Source organism: Cyprinodon variegatus, unplaced genomic scaffold, assembly GCF_000732505.1.
Source record: "Cyprinodon variegatus isolate N-32 unplaced genomic scaffold, C_variegatus-1.0 Scaffold1, whole genome shotgun sequence".
Classification (NCBI taxonomy): domain Eukaryota; kingdom Metazoa; phylum Chordata; class Actinopteri; order Cyprinodontiformes; family Cyprinodontidae; genus Cyprinodon; species Cyprinodon variegatus.
The window spans coordinates 20542-45703 of NW_015150454.1; the positions used below are offsets into that span (position 1 = coordinate 20542).

Genomic DNA, 25162 nt, shown 5'->3' on the forward strand with positions numbered 1-25162 from the left:
CCCCACTGTCAATAAGAAGCATCCAGCTTCCTTTTCCTACCTTCTGCCTGACTGCCAGCATTATTCGGATAGCGCTTATCATGGTTAAAGCGCTTCTGCTTTGGCTTAAGCATCCATACTGATTCGCTGTAATCAGATGGACCCCATGGCTCCAGCTCTGTCTTATACTTGTAGTGTTTATTGCAAGTTATCTTACCTCTTTTCTTCCCCTTCCAGGATTGCTGTGCAGATTTATACCGTGTAACCCAGTTCTGAGACTTGAGTTGCTGGCCTTCAGTGATCATCTCCCTGGTCTATATGGAGCATTCCCTCGCCTCCTTCAATCTGGAATCTTTGATGCATCACATCACACCCAAGAGGGCATCATAAATCTTGTATATTTCTATAACAAATTAAATTCTGTGTTAGCTCCATGTTCCATGATAGTTTATATTATTGAGGCCATTAAAGCTCATATCACTCAGCTTCCCTTTGTCTGTCACTTTGCTGCTCATACCAATGAATGTGACAGGACTGTTTTCTATTGTATTTTATTCCTTCATTTTTTTTTTTTTTTTTTATTCAATTAATTTTGTAGTCAAGTGTGGCAAGTGTGCAAAATTAAGGCCACTCTATTCTCAGGAAAAATGGGACTAACAGCCATGCACTGTTCTACATCATCTAATCATTAAAACATCTTTACAGAGATATGTTTCATCTGTCAATTCCAGATCAGGTCTGTCTCATGAATTTTTATCTTTATTAACAATCATTCAATCTAAGGACAAAATGTTGAGTCACAGTGTATGCTGTATGAGTCAGCGGTTTTCTGGGCTGCTCTGAATATGGGTGTGTTTTGGTCAAAGTGCAGAGTCATAGTGACCTTTTATCTACTTCCAGTGACAATGCATTTTAGGAAGACAAAACCTTCTTTTCAGGTAGCTTGCTCTTAAGCAGTTATTTGATTGTGAATGCACATTTTTTACAAAAAGTTTAAAACAATATCATTAAATTGAAGTGTCAAGAAGAGATTGCTTAAAATACAGTATTCCCTGTTGTAATCTTCTCTTGATAACCTGAAGTAAATCTGAATGAATTAGAATATTACAGGAAAATAAATGTGTTTCAGAACTAAAATTATATTATGGGGTATTTTTTTGGCTCTAATTATTTAGGTGAACAAAAAATAATGCATTATAGTTACAATTTGTTATCTTCTCTTGTAGAATGAGTTGCTGCCTTAATGTTTTTCATTGTATGGTATTTTACTGACTTTGTTTGAACCCGTAGTTAGATTTGTCAAGGACACCTGAGTGATTAATGAGCTGACAAAGAGATAAGCCTCCTGAGTGTGTGTAAGAGTGCAAAGAAAAGTGGGCTGTTCTGTTTTTTTTTTCTTTTATTATCCATAGGCTTTCTAGAAACACCCTTTAACCTAATTGGCTGACCTACCCTCCCCGGAGGGAACTTGGCAAATAAAACAGTGCGTTGTACTGTGGGTAGTAACCATTGTTAACAGGTTATATCACAATATGTCCTCAGAAAAGTGCTTCGCTAAAGGTGAGACTCTGCTTTATTATTGTTTGTTATGGCACTTTGTACATTGATATAAAGAAGATTCATATGTTTGCTTAATAGTAACAGAAAAAAAAATCAAGTTTATTAGACAGGTTACTGTTAGTAGCACATAAAGAAGGGATGTTAAATAATTGAATGAATGAATTCAATGAATGAATATATGAACTAACCTTTATTCTGTCTGCTTTATAATACAAAATAACAAATGAGCACGGACTGAGAGATTTTTTCTTCTCCATTTGGTTTAGTTAATGAAATGCAATAAAATAACTTGAGGTACTGTAAACAGAAAAACAATCAACAAATTAAAAAAGAAATCCTGGATTTGCCAAATATTTCTAATTAATTTGTAAGGTGCAAATTTTGTGTTTTCTACTATAAGAATGGTCATAGAATTGGTCGAAAGCACAATACTGCCACCACCCTACTTAACTGTGGAAAATATTTTGGGGGAGGGGAATTTTTGTAGTTTAGCGACTTGAGCAATGGAGCAAGAAGAGCAACTTCTCCATTTTTGAAAATGGAAGTGCAAATATATCCAGTGTTTAGGTTAAAACCACATTTCAGCAAGGATTATGTACTGCAATCTGAGAGCCAAGTCCTGTTTAGTTTGTATTTTATGTTTAAACCAAAAATCTAAATCAAATTTCATAAATAACCTCAACACCCCAAAGTGGCTGACACCACTGATTTTGCTTACTACAACTCACCTCACCTGCCAGTGTTCAATTTGAAAGCGAAATATGCATCGTCTTGCCATTATGTGTCCTGTCAGACAGCTCTGGGAGAGCGAACGTAAACAGGTTTCAAGCAGACTGAGTGAAAAGACCTACTGTTTAAAAAGAAGTAGAGACTGCATGCCCCTACAGGTCTTAAGCAACACATGGACAGATTTCCTAACTTTGCACCATTAATGGTGGAATGTGAGATGATACAGAGATTTTTTTTTTTTTTTTGCAACAAATATCTTTTTTTTCTACAGCATTGAATCATTTTTGAATAGATTTGTTGAATCATAACACATTTTAGTGAAGTTATTTTTATTAATCTAGCCAGGGTTGAATGTTTCTTTTTCTCTTTGCAAAAAAAGCTTCTGTCTTGGCCTCCTACCCTGTGACCCAGACATGTAAAGAATGCAATAAATGGTTTCATCATATCTTAGACAGCCATTGCAAGCCAGAAGAATAAAATAAAAACTACCGCTCCTTTAACTTTGCTACAACACCCAAATCAGTTAAGCTTTCTTTTTTTATCTTTTCCTCAGTATTTGCTCATTTTACTATTAGATAATGTTTTGCTCTTATGATGATGATGATTATGACCATGTTCTATGGTACAGTATGCAAATCAGTACACCTCATTTTCTCATTTAAAATAAAAATAATAATAATTGGATTTATTTTAATGTATTTCAGGAAGTCCTGCTCCTGGTCCAGTGCCACAGGACAGGCTGCGTCTCTACAGCATGAGATTCTGCCCTTTTGCCCAGAGAACCAGATTGGTGCTGCATGCCAAGGGGATCAAGTAAACAAAAACTCAAGAAACCTTGTATCCACACCAGAAATATGGTTAATCCTTGTGTTGATGATATTTGTAAATGTTTTAGGTTTGACACCATCAACATCAACCTGAAAGACAAACCTGACTGGTTCCTCGAGAAGAACCCATATGGTCTGGTGCCTGTTATAGAGACACCTGCTGGTGAAGTGGTGTTTGAGTCCATGATCACCTCTGAGTACCTGGATGAAGTATACCCTGAGAAGAAGCTGCTGCCAGCCACTCCTTTTGGAAAAGCCAAACAAAGAATGATGCTGGAACATTTCTCCAAGGTTTGTTATGAAAAGCCCCATCAGCTAAATCTGTGGTGTTTATTCCATATAAAGAGTTAAATCGTTGACTTTAACTATGTGATTAAAGAAAGAAATTACTGTCTTCTGTAGATTATACCGCATTTCTTCAAGATCACATCAGCAAAAAGAAAGGGTGACGATGTGTCAGGATTAGAGGCTGAGTTAAAAGAGAAGTTTACTGATCTAAACAACGTAAGTAGAAATATCTTCTGAGGGAAAAATGTGAGCTGGTGAATGGTTATTTCTTTTTATCTTGATTCAGGGCTGTTATTAAATCCTCTTTATAATTTCCTTGACACATATAACTATAATTTTCTAAAATATCTTAGCTGTGAAATTGTGGATTTATTCCAGTTAAGTCTTTTCAATATTTGAACATAATTTTCAACAACATTAATTAATTTAAATATCCAAGTACTCTTCAAAGATTCTCAATATTAATACTGTTATGTTCAAAAGCAGTCTTAATTTTGCCGTCTGTTGTATAATTGATATGAAGCCTTATATGACTTCATGCCCTTGAACTTCACGCCATATTTGTTTATATTTCAATTTTTGAGGACACAATAAAGTGTAATCTTAATATTTTTGCAGCGCTTGGTGAAAGAGAAGACGAGGTTCTTTGGTGGTGATACCATAACCTTAATCGACTATATGATGTGGCCGTTCTTTGAGAGGCTTGAGATGTTCGAGGTGCAACAGTAAGTAATACTCTCCTTGGTCATTAGGGTTAGTGTAATTAGTTTTTTTTTGTTGTTGTTGTTGTTTTTGGCATAAGCAGTTGCGAAGTGTTTGGATATTTTAATGGGAATAAGTTAAACCAGCAGGGAGCACATTTAAAGTCAGTTATAAGTCAGACAACACAAGAACTCAACATTACCACATTATTTTTAGAATATATATAAGGTAACTCAAAAGCTTATCTTTATTTCAAAATGTAAATCCATCCCAGCGAATCTTCTGTATGATGCATAGAATTAAACTTGTTGTTATTAAGTGTTTTCCTCAAAGTTACTCAACAGCCTTTTTTGATTTTGCAGCTGCTTGAACCACACCCATGAGCTGAAGAAGTGGACTGAATACATGCTGGAGGACCAAGCTGTCAAAGCCACCATGCACAGCACAGATAATCACAGAGTTTTCTTCAAGAGCTTCCAGGATGGTGAACCAGACTATGACTATGGCCTATAGAAAACAATAGCCATAGATGTATACTTGTTTTCAAATTCTGCTTTGTGGCCAGTTTATTCTTTATCTCTCTCCATTAGACTTTATATTTACAGGTCATTTATAAGTCAAATTTGTAACCTGTGGGGTTTGTTCGACATTTACATGCTTATTAGATGTATGTAACCTCTATCAATGTCAAAAATAAACCAATAAAAAACATAATGTGTTGTATAAAAAATATCTTGCTGATTTGTTTTTTTTTCCATTCACATTCACTCTCTCGATATCTACCATAGGATCCATGTTACATTTTGAACACTGTAAATCCAGACTGCCAGCACAATATTACTTAAATATGCCTAACTGAATAACATTTTATGATTGATTTTTGTGATCATAATCTTAAACTGCTGTTTAATTTGCAATAATAAAAAACTATATATTCCAGTGGGGTTTTCTCTATGAGGAGTTAAAAGCTGAGGATTTGTTCTTAATTACAATGAATGTAAACATCACTGGAGTTTATTCAGAAAAACAAGTTACTTCAGGGCAGTTCACAAACTTTCAAGAAGACTTTTCCCCAGTCACCATTTCACCAACAAAGATGGTGAAAATCATGGTAAAAACATGACTTGGTCTTCTTAACTTTTGTTCAAAACAAAAAAATGTAGAAAAACAGTGAAGACTCATTCACCAGTGAGACAATGTGAAGCAATATTTCAGAAACACCAACCCCATGGTGGCCCTGCCTATAAAACTAAACAATGTCTGCAATAAAAGTCTTGGTTATTTGTAGCTTATTAAATCTTTCAAACATACAATGGTCCTCTTGAGGGAAAATGTTTTCAATCTTACCATGCAAATTAAAGGGACACATTTTTCTTTCTTATGGGGAACATTTACCAACACAGGGTTCTAATACGTAACCATCAACACTGGTTCTTGATTTCCTGTCATCCGCTTCTACTTGTTGCTTTTCAATCACTTATGATTAAATACCAGTGTGCTTCATGGACTGGTTTTTTAATTATGATCAAACAATCATTTAGAAATTGCTTAGAATTCCAAATGTTTGTCGGTTTTTTCCCTATCTGGATTTTGATATGTCCTGCTTTCCCTTTGCACTGTTTTTTTTATATACTATATTTGTAGAGCTCTAATTTTTATAGCGCTTACAAAAGTTACCAGTGAGTAATTAAAAACAAAATTCATATTTCAAATTTTGAAAATGAAATTATTTTTAAAAAAAAGTCAGATTTTGCTTAATCTACACCAAAAATTTATTAATTTACTCTTTAGAGAACAGTTATGGCAGTTATGTCATAGTTATGTATAAAACCAGACTTGAGGGGTTCACAAGAATGAAAGATGTCAAGCCTTACATGTGCAGAGAATCCCAAGAGGTCACAATAATGATGTATTCTTTACAAGTGCTGGTGAAGATTCTCAGTCATACAGGTCCTAGTCAGTCTATTAAAGTTAAAAAACAAACCACTGGACTTTGTTTTCAGAGTTTGAAGACATTTCACTTACCATCCAGGAAGCTTTTTTAATAGAACATGACAGATTTAGCGTTGAGTTCCCAATATCATCTTAACCCCTAACGCTATGCAAGGGAACCAAAACATCTCGCCTTGTCACCCAGGCCAACAATGCTCCTAACGACTCTCTTTTCAGAGCCGTAGATTAGTATTATAGGCATAATTATTGCATTGGGTATTGCAGGCTAACAGAGATCTCACTGAGGGCATTCACACTCAGTTCCCTTTTCAATGTGGGAAACTGAGAATGAGCTTCAAGATGAAGAGGAAATGTTTGTCAATGAAAATGGATAGAAACCCAGGGAAGTCATCGGTCTCTGCTAATTATAGAGGGGATTCTTTTTGACTGAGGAAAACAAGAGACTAGACGCAGTTTCATATTGTGAATCTGCACTGGCAGAAAGAAAAAAAAAAAACACACACAAAAAAATATGTAACTCCCTTAGTTATTATCTAAACAGTGGACAAAATCTATCTTATCATTATCATCTCTATGTATAGACAAAAACTGCAAAATAGATGCATATATGCAAATTTGTCTAGTCACAGGAAGAAGGAACTGCTTTTTTCTTAATAATAAAGAGGGTGGTAGACAGCTGCTTGTTTTTAATAAGGTAACATTAAAATGGGATTGGGATTAAATCAAAAATTGTATTGTGTTGAAATTGAGCTTTGGAAATTCATTTTTTATTTACACTTTAGATTTGTTGTTAAAGTTTGGTGAGAATGTAAATCTTAAGAGACAAAGAAAAGGAAGACAAATAAATGCGAAAACATTTGACATATTACAGAACAGAACACACCTAAAATATATGTTTATAAAAAAAACTAAATTAAATAATTTATTTTAAGGTTTTGTAACAGAAAAAAATATTCTTTTTAATCTTTTAACAAACTTCATATTAGTTTAAGATTTAGTTATTTTTCCGCCGAGTCACTACTGTGTCATACTGTGGGATCCTCCCCCTTATTAACGCTATTGGTTGCGGCGTTAGTGACGCACCCAGACCGGAAGCTTTGTACAAATTAAATAAGTTTGTGCGGGGTTCAGCGCGTGCAGACATTTCTGGCTAATCACGGTCATTATCCGTCTTCATTGCAACCATGTCTACTGAAAAATGTTTCGCCAAAGGTAGGGAACGGTTTTCTTTTTGCTCGCTGAACCACAACTGCTGCATTACACTTAACCATTTCTTCCATTTCCGCGTATGATCAGCCAGCTTTCTCTCCTGCAACAACGCGTTTCATTATTTAAGATAATTATTGTTATAAGACATTGTGTTGCAGATATGATAATGGGAGTCAATTTGCAAAGTCATTGTGGTTTCTGTTGCGTGAACTCGGTCCTGCTCATAAACAAATCATTACTCAACAGGGGCGGAGCTAGATGGTGGGCCAGGGGTGGCCATGGCCACCCTTAACCAATCATTGGCCACCCCTACCATTTTTTCCCTCTAATACGGACTGTGGCAGCAGTAATGCTCTCAAGTGGAATATTCAAAACATTTTCATATATTACCAATTACTTGACAACAAAAACACTGGTTAATTATGCTCATCAATATACTAACATTAAAGATGATACATATAGAATCCGTGGTCTTTTTCAGAAATAGATTTTTAGTTATATGGGGGTAAAGAGAAAATGGTGTGTCTCTGCAAGTCATCAGTGTCTTCAGTGAATTATAGATAAGTATTTCAATAAAAACTTAAAAATAACAAATTCATGTAGATATTAGTACATCTAAATATCAATTTTATGCCAAATGATTATTGATAAAAGTAAGTAAAAAGGCTGTAGGAAAGTATAGTAAGTCTTTATTTTGAAAATATGGGCGTTGCGCTTGTTTGTTTTCCTGCTGGAACAGTGTAGATTGACCGTGAGGTTCTGCTGCCAATCCACTTTCAGCCACCCCTCAGCCTACATTAGTTATTGCCTGGCCACACCTTATAAAAATGTTCTGGCTACGCCTCTGTTACACAATGATCCCATCCTTATTCTGCCTCTGGTGGGAAACATTGAGGGATTTTTAATAAGAATCATTGAAAACTTCTTAATTTTCTCAGTAAAAATTATATTATTTCAAATTTTAAGGGATTAAGAGCCTTAAAAACTATAATTTTGCTGTTTTTTACAGCAGACTAAAACTTTAAAGCTTGACATTAAATCATGTTTTTAAACATTTGATATTTGTTAGTTCTTCGTGATATCTTTATATGATTTTTTTCTTATTTAACCCCATAGTTAAGTGAGAAAAAATGGATAAAGCTGAATTTTATTTTAATTGTGGCAGTCTCTAAAAATTTAATTGTTTTAAACAACAATTAGAAAACTGGAAGCAGATAGTACTTTAGAATCGCTGTAAAAATCAAAGTAGCCAATCAAAGTGAAAAAAGTTACTCTTAACTAAAAGCTATTTTTAAGTGTAAAACAGCCCTGTTATGTCATTTTATTACTTGTTTTTTTTTTTGCTAAGCTGTTGAGGGAAAATGTGCTGTTCATAATCTCAATAGTAAAGTTTTTTTTCCAAATGCTGTAAAATTATGCTTTGGAAGTGAAATGTTTAAAAAATGATTTCATTTTCAAAGAAAAAACTTAAATGGTCAATACTACAGGATTGAATTTCCTCTGTACATTAGGAGTACATTTGGGTCATTACTGGTCTTAATTTTGTCATTAAAAATCGTTTATTTCAGGAAGCCCTGCACCTGGTCCTGTTCCCAAAGACCAGATACGTCTCTACAGCATGAGATTCTGCCCTTTTGCTGAAAGAACTAGATTGGTGCTGAACGCCAAAGGGATCAAGTAAAAAAAACAAAAAAACACTCTATTGTAGATACCATTATTAGTTTATTTTTCCATAATTAATCATCCTAATGCTTTTCTTTCCCTCTTGTTAGGTATGACACAATCAACATCCACTTGAAAGAGAAACCTGACTGGTTCCTAGAGAAGAATCCACTTGGTCTTGTACCTGCACTGGAGACACCTGCTGGTGAAATAATATACGAGTCTCCAATCACCTGTGATTACCTGGATGAAGTGTATCCTGAGAAGAAACTCCTTCCATCCTCTCCTTTTGGAAAAGCCAAACAAAGAATGCTGCTGGAGCATTTTTCAAAGGTATACAGCATTTAAAACTTGAATTTAAATCTTTACCTCATGATCATGACTTTCAATAACCAAAGAAATTCTGTTGCATTCTGTAGGTAATACCCTATTTCTACAAGATCCCAGCGGCAAGAAGGAATGGAGAGGATGTTTCTGGACCAGAAGCTGAGCTGAAAGAGAAGTTTTCTAAATTGAATGAGGTGGGTTGAATAATTTAATACTGTTTTGGATTTTTATGCAAAAACATAGTTCTCCACAGATTACTGATAACTATTTATTTCAGCACTTGGAGAAGAAAAAGACCAAGTTCTTTGAAGGTGACAGCATCACAATGATTGACTACATGATGTGGCCTTTCTTTGAGAGGATTGAGGTCTTGGAGCTGAAGCAGTGAGTAAGACTCATGTGACGGTATTAGACGTATCTTTTTATTCATGGTGTTGAGATACCTCAGGTAATTAAATACGTAGGAAACGGTACAAATACAGAGGGAATCAAAAGCATTTATGGTTAAAAAGCAGTGAGAAGTGAAGGATGCAGAACATTTTCTTTGAACCAATACTTCAGACCCCCAATTTTAGGTCATTTGTTTTGAAATAAGTAAATTCAAGCCCATAAATCATCTAAAATGTTAAAATATCAGTTATACATTACTGCATTAACAGCCAAGTACAGTTTATATGGCAAAAACAATTATTGATCAGCTTTAATTGCATTCATGACCATTTTATTTTCTTCAGAAATAACCCAAAATGATGTTTGTGATAAACGTGCTCTGAATCATTTTATTCCGTTGTCTTTCCAGCTGCCTGGACCACACACCTGAGCTGAAGAAGTGGGTAGAGCGCATGCTAGAGGACCCAGCTGTTAAAAACACCCTGTACAGCATGGATACCTACAAAGCCTTTTACAAGAGTGTCGCTGAAGGGAAACCTGACTATGACTATGGCCTTTAAAATAAAAGGCTGTTTTTCCGTCCATTAATCTGCAGGCCTCAGGTCAGATCTGCCATCAGATATCATCCATCCAATGTTTTCTACACTTTATATGATAGAGGTAGTTTGTTCTAGGAGGAAATTATATCTTTAAGAAAAATGAATTTGCAATTTGTTTGAGTTTCTGATTTCAATAAAAAACAAAAATGGTTGAAATATGTTTTGTGTCTGATTGTGTTTTATTGAAACGTGCATATATCAGACATCAATTCAAAAGAGTAATCACAATAACAGTTCCTTAAATGGAAAGGTATCAGCTGCCTTTTGCTTAACAAGAGTTTTGAGAGAAAAAAGCTTTTAAAGTTATGTAAGCTACATATTTAACAACATATGTTACGCTGGTTTGCCATTATAACACTACAGTGACTGCAAAACCACTAAACTTATCTCAGAAAAGATGACACAACTGTTGTAAATATATTTAAATATTAACCCTTACTACTTCTAAATGAAGGTGCTAAGAGTGACCTGCACTCGAGCCGGTTATTAATTAACACTAACCCCCTGGGTGAACTGCACCTTTATGCTGATTGGCCAACAATCTCCTAACATTCGTTCCCCTGGCAGATTAAGATCTAAAATCATTCATTCCATCAACTGTTTCTTACAAGAATCTAAGTTGGCACACCTACTCACAAAAAAACAAGCACTTTCAACTCTGTAGAAAAACCCTTTTAATTAAAAATATATTTTCTTAAAAGACCTCTTTGGCATTAAAGCAATCAAACCATTACATGGCTCACCGGGTTTTAGCCTGGTTAGACTTGTATCAGCTATCGTTAATCTTAAAGGTGTAGTGGAGGCTTTTCTGTTTCTGGGTGGATCATCAAAATAAGTGGTCCTCCTAAATGTCTATCATTCTGGTGATATGTTTACGTAAGGCCGTCCTAGATACTCGTCCTGTTAGCCAACTTTTTCTTCGCACGCGCACTTTATCGCATATCTGTGGTGAGCGACGGTTTCAGACAGCAATTGAAGCTCACTTTTCTCATGGTTCTTTAAAAATGGCCAAGGGTCATAAGAGAAAAGGTGTCTGTAAAATGTATGAGAAGAAAGGCTTTAGAAGAGGCAGATATATCCCGCAATGCATTGCGCAGAGAGCTCTTCTCTCAAAGCATTATGGATTTGCTGTCACTACCCGACAGCGGTTACTAACAAAGATGCCGCAGGCACTGCGCAGTGGAGGAGGAGTTTCGTGACCAACGGGGATCAAAAAGTGGTGATCATCTGTCCAAATAGTTAAGAGTTTGCCATAAAGTCCCCACTATATATATATATATATATATATACTTATTTATTTTTGATTGAGGGATTTACAGGCACAGTACGCTTGTATGAGCTACGAGAACAGCAACTTTTGAACAGAGCGTGTATAAGGGAAAATGGCCGCGCATGCTCTCGCACGCATTTAATAGGCATTCCCTCTCAGGAGCGGGTACAGGATTGTGCATGTGCTTTTTTTTATCAAGTTGAGAGGGCTAGTCTCTTAAAAAAATTGCAAAAAACCTCAACTACACCTTTAAGGGATGATCTCAGGTCTTTGAGGTTTAGAGGCCTCCCTGCACAGGTTCTGTCTTAATCTGCCAGAGTTATAAAGAATATTTGGCTGGACTGCAAGTAAAAAGCAGAGATTCAAACACCAGGATTTTTTAAGGGTTTTTCTCATGGTTCTTAGACCGTGTACACCAGTAATTCAGAGAGCAACAGATGCTCCGAGTCGCATCAATCCAGGCTGTGGTGTAAACTTCCATTTGATACGTGAGGTGTGTACTCTTCTATGAGAACAGGTGCGTTCCTCAGCATTTCCTGAAAGTGTCTAACAGTCGTTGAGTAAAGCTCCCTGTGCAGCACCAGAGACCTGAACAGATTGACGGGCTCTGTTTTACGGAATCTCTCAGGAACCTGGATGTCTTTGGGTACCTTGCTGTTCCCAATCAGAGCGTGGTAGAGTCTCTTTTCCTGCAAGCTCCGCTGCAAGAAGCCAAACACATCCTGAAGCCTCTGCTCCAAACTGCATGCGCCCCATGCTGTGCTCTTGGTGCTCAGCAGCATGTGCAGCAAAGCAGTCTTTAGGTGGTAGCTAGTGAGAGCAGAAACGCCTGTGAGACTTGTCTGTTTTCTGTGTAGGAAAGTAGCAATCTGAAGGCAGTGAAGGTGGCAAGAATTTTGTGGAAGTCTCTTAGCAAAATATTTTAGCAGATTTCTCTCGTAGACAGCTAAAGAGACAGACCAGTATGGGTCTGGGAAATCCTCACGAAGAGATGGAAAATGCGAGACAAAATAAGCATCAGTGTCCTCCAGCTGAACTACTGGGATGAGGTTCAGTACAACAACTTTTCCGGAGCGGAATCGGATCTTCAGAGCCCCAGCAGCATCCAGGTTACGAAAAGTGACTTCAAAATCATATTTGTGGGAGATGCGCCCCCAAGCTTTGGTGACGGACATCTGAAACCACCTCATGACCCGGTCTTTGGCTAGGAAATGTGTACCCTTGGAGCACAGCAGGTCATCTGGGCTGCGGTTCACTTTGACCCCCTTATTTCTATTATGTAGCAGACAAAGCATGTCCTCTCCCATGTCGGCAGAACCACAAAGGCAACCCTCCTCATCCTCCCCAAGCATAGTCACCTTCACAGTGCCACAACCTGGCATGTCTGGTGGGATATCGGTGGAGGCGCTGCACCATAGGTGGTTTTGGAAAGAGTGGGGATCCGGTGGTGAGAAAGGCACTAAAAGGTCACACATCAGAGGTTTGCACACCTTCCAAGACTCAAACATGCTTCCTATACCAATGAAATCACCCACTTCCATGTCCACCTCTCTGTCACACATGCTCCGGAGTGACTCAAGCAGGTCGTCAGCAAAACCCTCCACAAATTCCCTCACCCTCCAGTTTTCGTGGGCTGAGGTATAGGTGCATTTGTCGCAGAAATTCCTCAAGGCTTTCTTATCCATCATCCTAGGTGGGGCGAATCCATTCTCAGATAAGAAATCTTCGTCCTCAACTGGATCATTCTCATCATCAACTAGATCTACTCTGCAAAACTCGATGGCAATGAAAATCACAAAAGAAACAGTGCTCCAAAAGTACCAAGAGAAACCATCATTCAAGGAGGTTTCTTCCAGCTTGGAGTCCAGCTGCTTGAGCTCTTTTTCCAGTCTGGCCCGCTCAATCTGCAGCCTCTCCTCGTGTTCCCGCATCCGAGTCAAAAGATCCTCATCTTGCTCTGGCAGGGTGGCGTTTTCATTTGAAAAGAAAAAGGGATGGTTGAGTATGGCAGCAGCCATCACCATGCAAACACGTGCAACGCCCCCCTGCATCTTGAACGAATGATTTAATATGCACGCTCAGGCACCAAGCAGACGTCAAGCCAGCTGTAGATCACATCCTGAAACAGACACAAAATGTACTTTTAGTTCACACTAATGTAAGACAATACTCATTTATAAAAGGAGTTATTTCTAGAAAGCTCTCCACCCACTGCAGGAAGCAGGGTCTGCACAACTGAATATAGCCTCTGGTGCTGAGTGGTGCGTTCTTCCTCTATCAGACTTTGCAAGAGGCTGAAAGATTGAGCCTTTTGGCAGAATGTCAACCCTTTACAACTGTATTTACTCTTCTATTGTGCAGATCCAATTTGTTTATTTTCACTCATTTCTGTTTCTTCCGCAGAGAGAGAGGATATATCTTATTGTATTTTCATCCCAAAGCTTCAAATATAAACTAATGCTAGCTAAGATATGTCACATGAGTGCAGAATATATGTTGAAGTTTCTCTTTGGTGCAATTGAATCATTGACAGCTGAAAGCCAAGTCCCTGCAGGTATATTCTAGAAGAGTTGCTCAATCTTGCATCCGCATAGTGTCATAAAGTGATAAAACTGTCAACTTGAGATTTCCTTTGTTGCTGCAGAAAAGGGAAGTGGATGTTTCATGCGTTCACATGAATACCACAAGTTTTTTTATTAAAATGGCAGTGGTAATGGGGTAGGCAAATCAACAGAAACCAGTGAGGTTTTTCCATGACTAACTCACCAGGAAGATTTCCAACACTTAAATTAAAAAAAGAACCCATGGGTGGAGCTCTACTTCAGGAAGTTCTGTTTAAAAATAATTTGGATCGTCCATAGCTGCTCAGGTCTGATAAGTTTTAAGGAGTAAATGACACATTTTGTGATGGAAGCAATGTGAGATGGGTATGCAACTTCTTGGTGCAACACATAAAGTCCTAGTAAAATGCATAGAGGTTTGTATTTTTGACATTACAAAGGATGGAAAACATCACATTGTTAAGTGTCATTTTTTTAACTCAATGCTTTCTAGGGCAGTGGCCTGAAAGTCAATTTCTGTTTGTATTTTTGTTGTATTTGGTTAAGAGCTTATTGTTGTTTTTTTCTTACATTATTACATCTTTGTGGGAATAAGGCTGAGCCTGCAAAATGGGTTTTGTTCAAAAAGCAGTGGTCCTTCCGAGCACCATTGAATATTGAGGCTTCCAAACCAGAAAATGTTTTATCACCAATACAGGAAAACATTGTGCTACAAAAAAAAAAAAAAACTCCACAACAAACAGATGGTAAAATAAGTGAAATGGTAAATGGCCTGTACTTATATAGTGCTTTGGTCTAGTCAGAAGACTTAAGTGCTTTACACTACATTCACCCATTCACACACACTGATGGTGGCAAGCTACATTGTAGCCACAGCTGCCCTGGGGCTCACTGTGAGAAGCGAGGGTGCCGTACACTGGGGACACCGGTCCCTCCGACCACCATCAGTGAACAATGCAAGTGAAGTGTCTTGCCCCAGGACACAACCACACTGAAAGCCTTGAACCAACAACCGTCCAGCTAGAGGGCAAACTCCTGCATCTGATGCCACTGTCACTGCCAATAAGTACCACATTAGAAAATATTATGCATATTTGACTTATAGTTTACGTACATCAAAGACCATGCTTTTAGTGAAATTTGTAATATACAGGTGTATTTCAGAAAATTTGAATATTATTTCAGTAAACCAGTTTAAGAAGTATTAATGCATGGATTAATTATGGTCATATTTCAAGTGCTAAATCCTTTTGATTTCACTGATTAGAACCATCACCCTTTTCTCTCAAAACATTCTAATAATGCATTAGAAAGTTGGTTATATAAATAGAAAAGGCAAGAGTGTGTATGTTTTACAAAGCTAATTATGCTCCATGTGCTAATGAGCTTTATCATGACTGGGATTTACCTTTTCAAGGATCTGGTTAATAACCATGGAGTCCATATGAATAATCCATAAACTCATTTAATATCAACCCCATACCAATATGTGTATTATTGTCAAATGGAACATGAGAGCATCAAAGCAAGCAATGCAAATGAGTTGCAGGCCCTCATAGCCACTGATGTAATACCTCCAGCTATTTTAGAAGTCATGCATAAACAGTGGTGTCAAAAGTACACACATTTTTTACTTAAGTAGAAGTATAGCTACTGCATTTTAAAAACACTCTGATAAGTTGAAGTATCAACTTTACCTCTTTACTCAAGTAAAGGTAAAAAAGTATGTGCTCCAAAAACTACTTAAAGTATAAAAGTATAAAGTAACCTTTAAAAAAAAAACAGCCAGATGCCACTATATGAATTTCAAAGCTAAATTTTTCTATTTTGAAAAATTGTTTGAGATAGGTCCAAGAATGAGGGAGGTCTTGTTGGTCTCCATCTCCCAACACGCTCTTGCCTGTGCCTGACCTTTCAGACATTTCAACATCTTTTTCTGAATCCGACATTGTAGCATGGCATAGACCGGAGATCTTAAACAGGGGGTCCGCAATCCCTAGGGGTCCATGGAGGTCCTGCATGGGGGTCGCGAAAGTTTTAGTTGATCAGACTTTTTTTTTTTTTTTTTTTATATTCCCTCTACTTTTTTCCACTAAAGGAAATGTCTTTTAAATACACATTAACATAAATTCAACACACTGTATTGAGGCAAAAGATCTCTTTCAGTCATCAATGCACACATTCAGCGACACACAGGTGGTCTTTCAAGCTGGACACCGTTTCATTGACAACACCTGTCCCATCAATGAGGAATCAGAATCAGAAATACTTTTGTTACATGACTACGTCTGTAATAGAGTGATTATAGGACCAGTTTGATATAACACAATTTCATACAATATATTAGGGGTCCTCGCTCCACCTCGCCATCAGTCTGGGGGTCCTTGCCCTGGAAAAAGTTGAAGACCCCTGGCATAGACAATTCGGGTTTGCAGTTTGAAGAACACCTGCTTGCTTCTGAGGATTTCCTTTAGCTAACCAATGAGTGTTTGCGTTATATGACTCATCCAATTACACTAGTTTTCACTAGATGTGGATGGAGCCAATGTTCTGCATTGGATGGTGCACATGAGGTGAAATAAATATTTATAAACATTAAACATTAAGCCAAGAGTAACGATTAACATTTGTTTTTAAAAATGTAAGGAATAGAAATTACAGATACTTGTGTGAAAATGTAATGAGTAGAAGTAGGAAGAGAAATAAGTAATGGAGTAAAGTATAGATACCTAAAAAGTGTACTTAAGTACAGTAACTAAGTATTTGTACTTTGTAGCTTTCCACCTCTGTGCATAAAGATCCTAAACTAAATAGACAATAAGGAGTTGTGCTATAAACAATATTTTTTTTTGTTTAAATCAATTGTTTTTTGGCGTTTTTATTTGCTGTAAAACAAAATCATTTATTGCTGAGATTAATAAACCATTTTTGATATTTTACTTTATTTACAAGTAGATGTACCTTTAAAAAAAAGAATACAGTTAACTTCAATAAAATATCAGCTATTCTTTAGCATCTTATTAATTACGGAAAAACAACACGTTTTTCCCCTAAAAGGCGTAACGGTAGCGTGTATTGCAATGAGTGACGTAGTGACGGCAGCTGGTGACCCCGCCAATGTTGCCATAGCAACTAAATAAAAAGCTAAATTATGGCGGCAAGGCAAACATTTCCTCAGAATAAATTAGTCACCCTGCAGCCTGTTAACAAATGAGCCTTTGTGCTTCCGAAAAATGTAAATAAGAGTTTAAAAGAACTGCAATACTCCCGGGGAAATGTCTTACATAATGTGGACAGCATGTCTCAGCATCCTAAAACTAACATTTCAGCGGAAGTAAACTTTTTAGAGTTTGGTTGACGCAGATTAGTTGAGCTTACCTGAGTGTTCTTTAGGTAGAAAACCGGGCTGAAAAGTTCACGTGGTAAAAGCAGCAACCTCCACGCGAACATTTCGGGGTTAGTTTCCTCAGCCTCCTCTTCTCTACATTTCCTGACAGGCTGGAGCTCCACCCATGTTAACAGCCCGCCCTGCTTTCCTCACCAAAGCAGGGCCCCATGAACTGTGACATTACTGTTTCCGTCCCCATCTTGCTCTGTAACGGTGTGCAACTGTATTATTTTTTTAAAAATGCCTCAAAGTTATTTCCTTGATATTTTCATACTTATATTTATCAAAACAAGATCCAAAAATATTACTGTAATTCTGATTCATGCCAGATTAAATATTCAATGTAAATTTGATGATTGCACACTTGATTCTCCAGATGCACAGTGTTTTTGTTGTTAAAACACTTTACAATATAGTGTTTTTTTTTTTTGTTTTTACTCTTTACTGTTATGTTATTCTTATACACTTTTCTAAGGTCCACATTTGTGTAATCATTTTTTTTTTTTATCTTTTTGCTGCTGTAAACACCAGAATTTCCCCATTGAGGGACAATAAAGGCAATGCAATCTGCTGGTGAAGATTCTCTGTAATCCAGGTCATAGTCATTCCAAAAAAGTAAAAAAAAAAAATAAAGTCCTCTGGACTTTGTTTCCAAGTTTGAAAGTCTGAAGATGTTTCGCTTCCCATCCAGGAAGCATGTAAGGAACATGCTTACAACACCATGCAGAGCATTTTCCTACTAAAACAGACTTTTCATTTTTTAAAGCCTTGATAAATGTAAGCAGCAGTGATAAAACATTGTGATGAAAAAAACACTGAGGTGAAAAAAAAGTGATGTAAACATATGACTATATAGTTATAGTTCCAACATTCAGGTTTAGTTTTTTTTTTTATAACTCATTTTATGTAACATTCAGCAGTCTAATGGCAGTACGGAAGAAACTGTTCTGGGATCTGCTCGACCTGCATCTGATGCTTCAATGAGAACAGTCCATGGTGGGGGTGTGAGGGGTCATTTATAATGATACGGGCTCGGGACACGCAACGCTGGGATGAAATGTCTTTAAATGAGGGAAGATGAGCCCTGATGATCCTCTCTGCTGTTCTCACCACTCTTCTCACCTTCATCCAGTTTGAGGCCCTGCAGCCTCCACACCACACAGTCAGAAAGCTGGTCAGAACGCTCTCTATGGTGCTTTTGTAGAAGATGGTGAGGATGGGACAGACCAAATATGAGTGGTGTGGTGTAAGCAGTTCAATGCAGTGAGCAATGCTCTGATCTTTAGATTGGAGAAACCAAACCTCTCCACCGACGCATAGCCCAACACAGAAGAGCGACCTCCTCGGGACAAGACTCTGCGGTACAGCTAAACCTTATGGACAGAGGACATCCTTTGGAGGACCAGAATGTAAACATTTTGGACAGAGAGGATAGGTGGTTTGAGAGGGTTCGTGAAGGAAGCCATCTATGTTAAGAAGGAAAAAACAACCTTAAACAGAGGGGTTGGACTCAGATTTCAGCTTTCAAAAACCTAGAATTCAGCTATTGAGTTGATTCCTTCCAACCATCATTGCAACCCCCACCTAATTACAGGGGACCAGAGCATCCCACCTCTTCAGCCAGGCCAAGAATTCCCTTTAACAACCCCCCTTTCAGAGACATAGACAGGTTTCAGGTATTACAGGCTAACTAAGAAACAAAACAACCCCCATCCAAAGGGGTGGACCCGCTCGTCAAGTTCAATTTGCATGTTTCTAAGCCAAAACAAGGCTTTGCTTTGATCCACTCTATAAAGCCTTGAACTAAACGCCATTTCTGACATTTTGAATTGATAAAGCTTCCTGGATTGAAAGCGAAACATCTTCAAACTTTGAAACAAAGTCCAGCGGATTGTTTTTTAACGTTTTTGGAATGACAACAAAGGGCACTTCAGTTTCTTTAGTTGTAGTACTGTAGTACTTTTGGTAAACCACAAGGGTGCTCTCTAGCATTGAAAATAGTACACTTTGTATCCTCACAAGGCCTCCTTAATTCAACATGTCAGAAACTCAAAAAGACACAAATGGATGCCTCAATCATCTCCTGGATTGATGAATAATCTTCTTGGTGGATTTTTGTCTACTTTGGTGGTCAGCAGCCTTGCTAGAGACTATTGGCCGCCAAGTGATTAAGGCATAGAGGTTGGAATTCTGAGGGTCTGAGGTTGAGCCCCACTCCCACCGATTTCCACTTTGGATCCCAGACCCTTAACCCCACACTGCTCCCTGGGCGCTGCACAATGGCAGCCCACTGCTCCCTAATGGGGTGGGTTAAATGCAGAGACTTCCTTTCGTTGCTCTGTACTTGTGACAGTGTAATGACAATAAAAGTTGGGAAGAAAAGATGATCTAATCATTCCCTTTCAGCCTTCGTAGAACAAATAGCAGATGACTAATGGCATGAGATGAAAAAGAGACTAGGTGCAGAGGGTTGGTTGGACCACTTTGTGGCATGTTGAACAAACACTAATTTTATCTTTAGTGAAAATGAATAGGAGAAACGCCTAAATGCCTAAACAGTGTGTCCATCAAGAGAGTAGGGTGGCGGCTGTGAAGTAGAAACACCTCAGACTGGACAGACTTGTTGAACAGAATACACCTGCGTACCAAAAGGCATATGAACACATTCTTTACCTGAGACAATCACACAAACATTTAATACATGTGGACACAGTTCCATGGTTGAATAATTTTCCTGAAACAAGGGAAAACACATGGGGTCTAAGGGTGCAACAAAAAAAGGTTGAGGCAATTATGTCCCCATTAACGTATGCAGAGATGCCTTATCCTGTCACCATGGTTTACAATCTTCCAGACTGCCAAGGGGGGGGACTTTTTCTCCCAAAACTACAGCTGAAAGCAGATATTTGCATGGCTGGTTACTAAACACAATAATTTCCTCCTTCTCAGGAATCAAATTGGACTGCCCTATTCCAGATTTAGATCAGTCAGTACAATCAAATTTAGTTATTTAATGCCAAATGGCTTCAAAGTGAGATTCTTTTGATTACTTTTTTGCAATCAAAAGCTTATATAAACATATACTTAGTTCAGATTTGTAGGCTTTCAGATTAATTCAACACATTGCCGACAAATTAAGGCAGATTTCTAGTGTTAGGTCAAGGCAACGCCTCAAAACACACCCCTTCCTTCTGTAAAAAAAAAACAGCCAGACATCAGGAAGAAACTAGGACCTCGACCATTCTGGTTCCTCCTCGGGTAATTTCCAGATGTCCAACATTCATCCCTTCAAATTAGTTTATGTGAGGGTAAGTATGGAAAAAGAAGTAAAAAACACAAACTGAAAGCAAAACACAAGACTTTGCTGATCCAGGATCATATCTGTGTGCTTCTTGTTGAAGTAGAATTAATGACACATACATATTATGTGAACTAATCAAACACAGCATATAGGATTTTGCAAAAATGCACATTATTTCACTTCTCTTTTATTCATTACCCGAATCATTAAATAGAATTACCTTTTTTTTTACTGCACCTTTAGGAAAAATAAAGACATTTAATTTAGGAAGTCCACGCAGATTGAAAACATTTATTAGGAATGTGAATTATGTATGAAAAAAATATACAATATATTGTTTGAAAAATAACATTTTGCAACATATTTACATTCCTTATCATTACATTCTTTCCTTTAGTATTCTCACATAGGAAGCAGTGTTTTTTTTTGTTTAAATGGCCATTTCTACAGCAACAGATGTGTTGTTTCAGGCATTTCAAAATAAAATGAGTCGTATTCAAGTGGCATGTGAGATTCCAATCCATACAAAAATCAGTCAGTGAAAGTTTAGAAAAAAACAAAATTTTTGTTTAAAACTGTTTACTAACAGATCTGACGTTAGTTTTTCTCCTAGAGCCATCAAGAAGCAAACCCTCCGCATCACTTCATTTACAAAGAGAAATTAAGAGGCAGTGTTAACATCAACTCACATTTGATTTTCTTTTACCTTCCCAGGGGGATTTAATGTGCTATTCCATTCAATTCATTTACTGTGTAAAATTACAATATGTCACAGAATCACATTCATTTTGTTCAATTTGTTTTAACAAGCTTATTTACCAATTAAAGCCGATCGCCACTTGAGTTTATTGTTTTGCTCATTATTTAGGTAGATTGGTAAATTTCAGCAACTTTATTCCTGAGAAAATCTATATACCCGTTAAATCTAGAAACTAAAAAGGGACATGCATTACATACATAACAGAAAACAGGACATCACATCTAGTTTATATATGGTAATTTAAAAACATATAATAAAACTACAGCCTCTAACTCAGCTTAAATTAATGGGATGGAATAACCTATTAAACTGAGTTGCTTTACATTTTTTTGACCTTTTCAGATGCTTCTGCATCTGGCTCTTCTTTTCAGATCAGTCCTTGCAGAGAGAACGTCTTTGAGGATTCCCGACTTTAACACGTGTAACGGAGCGTAAAGAGAACCGACCACAAAGAAAAGGTGAGAACATACTTAATGGTTTCTTGAACGCAGGTGTACCAGCACTGTAGATCACAGGAGTCCTTTCACTTTTAAAAAACACTTTGTTTTTTTTAAAGTTCATATAAAGATTTAAAAAAAAGGCACACTCCAAACTCAAATGTCTTTGAAAGAATAGATGTTCATCATGTAGATGGTTCAGAGTGTGCAAAATCAAGACATTATATTCCATCAATGAGACACACATTTAAAAAGATTTAGACCCAGTTAGGCAGAATTACTTTGTGAAGAACTGTTAATTTCTTTCAATTTCTGTTGAATCTTATCTGCTTTGTTATTTTTGCCATTCCTACGAAGCACCTTTATCAGCTCCACTGAGGCATTACTGCCGGTCCTCTCAATCCATTTCTTTAGTAGTTCTATGGTCCTATCCTCAATATCTTTGGGGTGGCTTATCTCTAAATTTTCAATTGCAGTCCCCATATCACACTTCTGTGCTACTAGCTTCATGTCCTTCCATCCCAGTATTTCTGCAAAATCTAGTAGGTGAGGCTCCATGTTCACTGACAAGAAAGGAAGGAAATATATATGAATAAGGGCAACCCATGAAAATGCACATTTAACTTTTATTGATCTTGCAGAGACAGAAACAGTCTTACCTTTAAGGAGTGGGACATCCTGTAAAGCACAAAAACACACCATGTTAGTTTCTTGTTTTTTAGTTCCGACAAGTAGAAAGAAGTAATTTGCTCTTCAATAAAACTGTCACACAAACACGGTTTAAGTAAAACCAACCTGTCCCTCCCACATCAAAGGAGCAGCTTGATTAAAAATTACAGAGGAGACAAACAAATGTGAACCAGGTGTTTTTTAGTGGGAAACTGGAAAACATGCAACAGAGACTGAAGATCGTGAAACATAAAATCAATCATGTAGATTAACTTACCACGTGGTTAGAGGGGGTTGATGAGTCTGAATTTGGTCTTAGTCGCTCTTTAGAAGTAGTACAAAAATATATTGTTATTGTTACATAAATACTGGATAAAGTTATTCTGTATGATTGCTTTTCTGAAATCCAAATCAAATTAAGCCAGAGGATGGTGCTTACTCATTATTGTCTGTCTCTTTATGTACACTCCTACCGCCACAAGAACAAGGAACAAAACTGCAATTATAATGGCAGCAATTTCTCCACCTCCTAAACCTTAAGAAAAAAAAAAAAAAAAAACATGACAATGAGTTTTCTTAAAACACTTTTATAGTATTTTTGTTCATAAAAATAAATCTAAATAAATTTTCCAAAGACATTTCAATGAATTTATTACCAAATAAAGTTCAACAACAGCTTACTTTTTGACTCGTTACAAACTGCATTGCTGGTGGCTGTGCAAGGCTCTTTCACACCGGTAGCGTCACATCTTAAAAAAAAAAAAAAAAGAAAAGAAATTAAATCAAAATTTTCTCTAATGTATACAATCAAACATGAGCAGATCGAGTATCGGGGGAAATTTAAAGAAAGAAAAAAGCAAAACATAAAACATTTCACCTCTTGAGCCCGACGGGCCCAGGACCATCTGACCCATGTCATGTTAATTTACAGGAATGGCTGAAACAGAGTCACGTGGTATTTCATCCACACACCTTTCAAATGGGGCTGTCAAATTACTAAAACATGTATTAAAAAGTGTAATAAAGTGTGTTCAGCAGATGGTTGTACTATCCGACACACCTGCACCTGACTCAGCGTGTGTCTGCGTCAACACGTTGACACATTGCAGAAGATTGTAGAGGAGCCATGTTATCTAGACAGCCCAATAAATCCAAATAACTGTGAACATATGCAGACATTTCTTAATGAACTAAAGGCCTGACAGCTGGGATAATGGTTCCATTTGATGACATAAAAGAGAAACTGCTTTTTCATAGCTTGTATATTACAGTGAGGGGTGCCATATTGCGCCTTCCCCCACCTTCTGCACTGTTTGTCAATAGATTTTCACCCATAAAAGTCAACAAATCAAAAATCAAACCTACCGTAATAAAGTGAAAAGAATTATTATCCTTACGGTAGGTTAGTCCAGTAACCGTGGGAATGCATGCGGCTTTTCGGTAAATTTAGTTAATATAGGGCGGCTGCACTTTGATGCACATTTTGGACATTTTTTTTAAAGCTTTTTGGAGTTCTTAATCTGATACCCTGGAATCAGAGACTGTTTATTTAAGATTTACCTAGTTTGAGAATATCCCACATGTCTTTAACACTGTGTGTGTTGAAAATGACCATGCCAGAGTAAAGTCTAATTTGATTTGCATCTGACTCTGAATGTGTTTTGGCCTCTATGCTGCTAAATAGAACAGACACGTTGCTCCAGCGCAAGCCGACAGACTCCTGGAGAGGTGTTGCAACTTCTGAAAAATTAAGCGAAAGTCAACCTGCCTCTGATTAACATAAGATAAGATTAACTTTATTGTCCCAAAGGAAGCAGACACTGGCTGCTACATAGTTCAAACTGTGTGTCACACTGCAGTCACACATAAAAACACTGCTATACAATAAACAATACATACGGAAGCATGTTACATTACATTCAAAATAAAAAAATTGAAAGAAAAAAATTTTTTTTGAATACCATTGCCTATTCTTGATACTGTTTATTGCCTTAATGGAAAGCTGAACAAATTAGTTCTTATAGCAGTTCAATCTACAGGCAGGGGCTCTAAGACGTCGACCTGAAGGAAGAAGCTGATACTCTGAATAAAGACTATGAATGGGATCTGAGATGATTTTCTGGGTTATTGTTTCATTGAAGATGGTTTGAAGTGTGGGGTGCTGCTTGACTCCCATCCACCTCATTGCTCTTTGAGTCAGGCAAGTAAGTTTGTATTTGGACACTGATGCTCTCTATGACAGCACGGTAAAAGAGCAGCATGACTTTCTGACTGACACCAAAGGCCCTCAGCCTGCGCAGAAAATGTAGCCGCTGCTGGACCCTGTTGCAGACATAATCGACTGGAGCAATCCATGATAATTTATTGTTGATTTTTAATGCAAGATATTTATAGAAATCTGCTTGGGCAATTAACTGATTACCGGTATGCATGAAACTGCCCTCGGTTCAAAGATCAGTTCTTGTGTTTTTTGGACATTAAGAGTCAGAAAGGTTTTAATCTGCTGTCTGTAACCAATTAGGTCTGATGTGCCTGAAATGAGGCAGAGAAT

The 25162-nt window shown here is 37.3% G+C and overlaps 4 protein-coding genes and 1 long non-coding RNA gene across 17 annotated transcripts in view; 2 read left to right on the plus strand and 3 right to left on the minus strand.

Annotated features, from left to right (window-relative positions):
- LOC107099086 overlaps window positions 1–2947 on the minus strand; it is a 12087-nt gene extending 9140 nt beyond the window's left edge. For 6 of the 12 annotated variants that reach the window (XR_001481932.1, XR_001481941.1, XR_001481944.1 and 3 more), the window contains exons 1-2: window positions 2268–2947; window positions 197–382 (exon numbers count right to left, since the gene is read on the minus strand). This is a non-coding gene — a long non-coding RNA (uncharacterized LOC107099086). The remainder of the gene's footprint in view (window positions 1–196; window positions 383–2267) is intronic. The other 6 variants (XR_001481927.1, XR_001481933.1, XR_001481925.1 and 3 more) reach the window with 6 other exon arrangements.
- On the plus strand, window positions 1404–4616 carry LOC107098927 (glutathione S-transferase omega-1-like). The gene is made up of 6 exons (XM_015396859.1): window positions 1404–1539; window positions 2973–3081; window positions 3164–3386; window positions 3498–3599; window positions 4002–4108; window positions 4448–4616. The coding sequence occupies exons 1-6, from the start codon at window positions 1512–1514 to the stop codon at window positions 4596–4598; spliced, it is 720 nt and encodes a 239-aa protein (XP_015252345.1). The 5' UTR covers window positions 1404–1511; the 3' UTR covers window positions 4599–4616.
- A 2497-nt stretch (window positions 4617–7113) lies between these two features.
- Window positions 7114–10868, plus strand: LOC107100815 (glutathione S-transferase omega-1-like). Its single transcript, XM_015399497.1, has 6 exons — window positions 7114–7250; window positions 8816–8924; window positions 9020–9242; window positions 9329–9430; window positions 9514–9620; window positions 10036–10868. The coding sequence occupies exons 1-6, from the start codon at window positions 7223–7225 to the stop codon at window positions 10184–10186; spliced, it is 720 nt and encodes a 239-aa protein (XP_015254983.1). The 5' UTR covers window positions 7114–7222; the 3' UTR covers window positions 10187–10868.
- LOC107100731 (inositol 1,4,5-trisphosphate receptor-interacting protein-like) lies at window positions 10799–17550 on the minus strand. The gene is made up of 2 exons (XM_015399387.1): window positions 17435–17550; window positions 10799–13614 (listed from the first exon to the last, which is right to left on the minus strand). Exon 2 carries the CDS (start codon window positions 13544–13546, stop codon window positions 11948–11950), a length of 1599 nt encoding a protein of 532 aa, XP_015254873.1. The 5' UTR covers window positions 13547–13614; window positions 17435–17550; the 3' UTR covers window positions 10799–11947.
- A 3895-nt stretch (window positions 17551–21445) lies between these two features.
- Window positions 21446–25162, minus strand: part of LOC107088506 (tumor necrosis factor receptor superfamily member 6-like) — an 18397-nt gene continuing 14680 nt past the window's right edge. For both annotated transcript variants that reach the window (XM_015380851.1, XM_015380765.1), the window contains 5 exons: window positions 23293–23360; window positions 23051–23146; window positions 22889–22935; window positions 22602–22620; window positions 21446–22505 (listed from right to left, as the gene is read on the minus strand). In XM_015380851.1, coding sequence (XP_015236337.1) covers window positions 22210–22505; window positions 22602–22620; window positions 22889–22935; window positions 23051–23146; window positions 23293–23360 — 526 coding nt within the window. In that variant the 3' untranslated portion in view covers window positions 21446–22209. The remainder of the gene's footprint in view (window positions 22506–22601; window positions 22621–22888; window positions 22936–23050; window positions 23147–23292; window positions 23361–25162) is intronic.